The sequence below is a fragment of the Plasmodium cynomolgi genome, assembly GCF_000321355.1.
Source record: "Plasmodium cynomolgi strain B DNA, scaffold: 0093, whole genome shotgun sequence".
In the NCBI taxonomy this organism is placed as follows: domain Eukaryota; phylum Apicomplexa; class Aconoidasida; order Haemosporida; family Plasmodiidae; genus Plasmodium; species Plasmodium cynomolgi.
The window spans coordinates 1-4442 of record NW_004192714.1 but is presented as its reverse complement, the minus strand read 5'-3'; the positions used below and the strand labels follow the sequence as shown (position 1 = coordinate 4442).

Here is a 4442-nt window from a genome sequence, read left to right as displayed (position 1 = left end):
GTATATATTGCAATAAAACGAAATAATTTAATTGCAATATTTTTCCTTTACAATGCTTATAATTTCTTTCAATTCTATTAGCTTACAGAGATGTTATTAAATGCACTATTTCTTCATATTATGTAATTATCTTTGGTTTATCACATATTGTGCTTATATGTTTATAAATTCATCAATTTTAATTTTATAACATGAATAAACATTTTGTTCTCATAATAATATATAGGCTTCATTACAAGTTGCCATAAATTATGTAATCGTTTCATTAAATTTTATTTAAAAATAATTATTTAATGATATTGATCCAAAGTATATATTTTATTTCCAATTTTTTATTTATATGTATTTTTATAGCAGAAAAACGTAACACTCATAAAATTCTGCCTTAAACGGAAATCATAGGGGAGGTAAAAACTTTTATAATTTTCACAAATTAAATTTTAAATTTTTTTGCTTTATATTACAATTTTAATGAAATATATATTGCAATAATATTATTTTTAATTTAAAAATATATTATTCATATAAGTGTATAACATGTCATATAAGTCATTATAATATGTTCCGTAAAATTATAAGTTTGATTATTGGTAATAAAATATTTCAGACAAAAAGGAATATTAATTATTATATAATTGAGCAATAAAAAAAATTAATTTACATTGTATTAAATAAATATTCAATTTTTTTTGACTCCTTTTTAAAGTTTCGCATAGAAAAAAATATTTAGTGTACCCTAAACCCTGAACCCATACAGCAAAAATAAAAATTAAACCCCAAAACTAAACCCCAAACCCTAAACTCTGAACCATAACCCCGAACCCTGAACCTAAACACTGAAAACTAAATATAAACACTGAACTCTAAACCCTATACAATTAAATGTTTTAAATTCACTTGAAATAAAAGACTATTAACTTTTATAAAAAAACAGTGATAAACACATACAAATATATATACAGTTGATAATATTTTTTACACATAGTATAACATATAATAATAAACACTATTTCTTCATCAAACATATGCATAGTAACACATAAAAGAACTATCAATGATGGCGGTCATAGTAATTAAACTTTTATTTAAATAACAGCATGCATAATTTTTTTTCATTAATAAAAAGGACATACAAACAATGCTAATTAAATTCTAGAAAGCAATATGGTCACTATTATTTTATTTTTTTTTAATTTTCAGAATGATCCAATTGTTTCGATGACTGCTTCTTATTATAATATATTAAATAATATCCCATATAGGTACCCTCATTCATATGATCAAATTCAGTGCGATGGTGTAAATAGTAAATTACAGTATAAATATAGACAATTTGGAGATTTTTGCCTACATCTTACAGCAATTTTAAAGAATTATGACAAAATAAGATTGGTTGGAGGTAATTCGGTTAAATGCATATTTTTGAATTTGTGGATATATGAACAAATATATGACATGCCTGAAGTTCATAATGAAGATGACCGTCAGAAAATCATGAGTGAGATACGCAATTTTTGGTCTATATACCCTAAATCCTCTAATTGTGTTATACGTGAAGAATTATCAACTAAACAGGATTTTCTTGATAATAAAAAACTTTTTGACTATACTATAAATTATCGTAATATTGAGATACATATTAGAAATGAAGGCCACAAATGTACAAAAAGAGTTAAGAATTACCTAGATGAAATTCAAGAAATATATAAGAGATTAAAAGCTCAACCTAGAACGGAAAAAGGTTACAATTATTACAATATATTAGAAGATTTTGAGAAAATTAACCAATATGGAGAGTTATTATCAAAATTTCTATGTCCACATACAATTAATGATGCAGATACTCCAAGTACAAGAGATGAAGAAAGAGTTTCTTCTGCAGGACCCAGTGTAGAATTAATGGAACCATCAGTATCAACAGGAGAATCGGTGATTATAGGACAACGTATTTCCAGAAGAGAATCAGGATATCCGGAATTACAAGGACCTCAACATTCTCCAGAAATGTCTGAAGTAGCCGAGGCACCTTTAACTATTGCCCTCACAGGTGGTATTCCATTTATAGGGGTTGCAACCATTTCATACCTTTTGTATAAAGTAAATTGTGATTGTTTGCATAAATACACACACCGAACATCTCATGTAATAAAATATTCCTATTAAACAGGCATAATTGTGCTTTAAATTCTTTTTATTTTTGTTATATTTATTACCTCCTTTAGTTTACCCCAGTTGGATCCTTGTTATATCCACGAGTTCAAAAGATCAAGAACACGATCCAGAATATAATTCGAGGACGAAATGAAGTAAAACAAGATATATATAATTTTTATCCCCCGTACATGGACATTAATAGGTTTAACATTGAATATCAATCTAGGTAATTTATAAGTTAAGAAAAACATATCTTTCTTTTATTCCTATATATGTACTAGAAAATAATGAGCGTCAAAATAATAAAAGAAAATAATAAATACAATCTGCAGTAATCAGGAACAGACAAGTTAAAAATAAAACAATAGACCACCAATGTTATAATGAATGGAAACTATGCTGTAGTGTGATGATAAATAAAAATATAATGATATGATAAGTATACGACAGGTATACGAATAAATCCATATAATAATGTAGTAAAAAATTCGAAAATAATTTTGAACTATTTATATATCGTACTCAAATAAAAATAAAACTCATTTCAAATCTATTTAGTGAGTCATGTTTTATTTAACAATATGAACCATAGAGGAAAAATCACCCTAATATAAAATGAAATCAAATATTTCCAAACACTTAATAGAAAACATAAGGATACTATAACTTTAGAAATTATTTTCTCTATAAAACAATAAATAAATGCTTTATTGATGATAAATCGTTATGTTTGCTACATAAAATATTTACGAATTATCACATAAATGTGGATATAAGGTTAAAAGCGGCTTATCTGTTTCTATATGTTCATTAACATTATTATTGATTGATGCTCTTAACTAACGAAGGTGCAATTGATAGTTACTATTTTTGTACATACTATTAATATGCACGAAATTAATTTATATAATGAATCGTTTAAAATGTGTAAATTTAGGACGATAAATACACCAAATATAGATTAATACAGTTTGAGAAAGAAGTAGCAAATGAGTCATTGCTTTAAAAACAAAGATCAATATTTTCAAAATGACAGGTAAATATAAAAAGTGCACATCGCAAGGATGAAAATGTTTATATAACTATCCAATTCTGAATTATTTTTCCTAAAAATAAAGAATTCGCATATTTATATATATGTGTACATTTGCAGCTAAATGTGTATATATGCTACAAAGTGGTATAAAAAAAAAATTTTTCATAAATTTACACATTTCTTCATAAATATATAAATCAAATAAAAGAAGCATAGATATTCTATAAGAATAAGCTCCTTTTACGTATGTGATATACCGGATGCAGATTTATGTAAATAATTAATTATAAATAAAGCATTTATACAACATTGAAGAATCATAAAAGTGCAATTTAAAACTGAAAATTACATATATTATATTTGACCCTTCAAAGGGATAGGATATTAGTGTGCAATATTTTTTAGATGCCTTTTTTTCTTGAAATGCCAAATATTTTCCTCATTTTTATATTTACATTATTCTTAAAAACGCCTATGAGTATATTTTAATGAAGCTTTCTTAGAGAGCATTCCTATCTCCATTCTCTTTTGTGATTCTTTCGAAAACAATTTTATAAAAAAAGCAAGATGTAATAAGATAGTTATCTACGACAAAATTGCCGTGTTTGCCATTAGATTAACAAACCTTACTGTTTTTACTTTCAGAAAGTTCCGATACGCATCATAGAAGGATGCACCACATAACAATGTGTTATCACAGAATTTATATATTTTTCTCCTTCTTGGTTTTCATTGTGCATATGTCTTGATAGTTATCATTTAAAATTCATTTATCATTGCACGGTCCCTTAAAAGTGATATTCGACATTTTTTGTGTTCTTTATAGAAAATATTTTTAGATGAACAATAGATAATTGCATAAAAATGAGGGCATTTTTGTAATATAAAATTTATTTTCATGTTAAATAATAAATGTGGAACAACAAAATGGAAATGAATACAGATAATCAAATTTATGACTGCACCAATAACCCGATCCAATTTTATTTATGTAAATCATGGCAGTGGAATCAGGTATATAATAAAAATACTGTAACACATGTATTCATTAGGAGATTAAGGCAAGTTAAAAAGACACTAATATATGTAGCATAAAAATCCAAGCGGAGAATAATCGTACATTGGAACGTGTAGAAAATACGTAAAAAACTTATATGCCTGGGTATCATTTTTACATAGATAATCCAGTTGAATCCATAACTATGTTATATATTAAATAGAGGATATTTACCTCATGGTTATAACTTTGGGA

General features: G+C 25.7%; 1 protein-coding gene across 1 annotated transcript; it reads left to right on the top strand.

The window, feature by feature from the left end:
- Positions 1-1164: 1164 nt before the first annotated feature.
- On the top strand, positions 1165-2384 carry PCYB_002220 (CYIR protein; the record flags this gene model as incomplete). Its single annotated transcript, XM_004227643.1, has 2 exons — positions 1165-2097; positions 2223-2384. 2 exons carry the CDS (start codon positions 1165-1167, stop codon positions 2382-2384), a joined length of 1095 nt encoding a protein of 364 aa, XP_004227691.1.
- Between the last annotated feature and the right edge of the window lie 2058 nt (positions 2385-4442).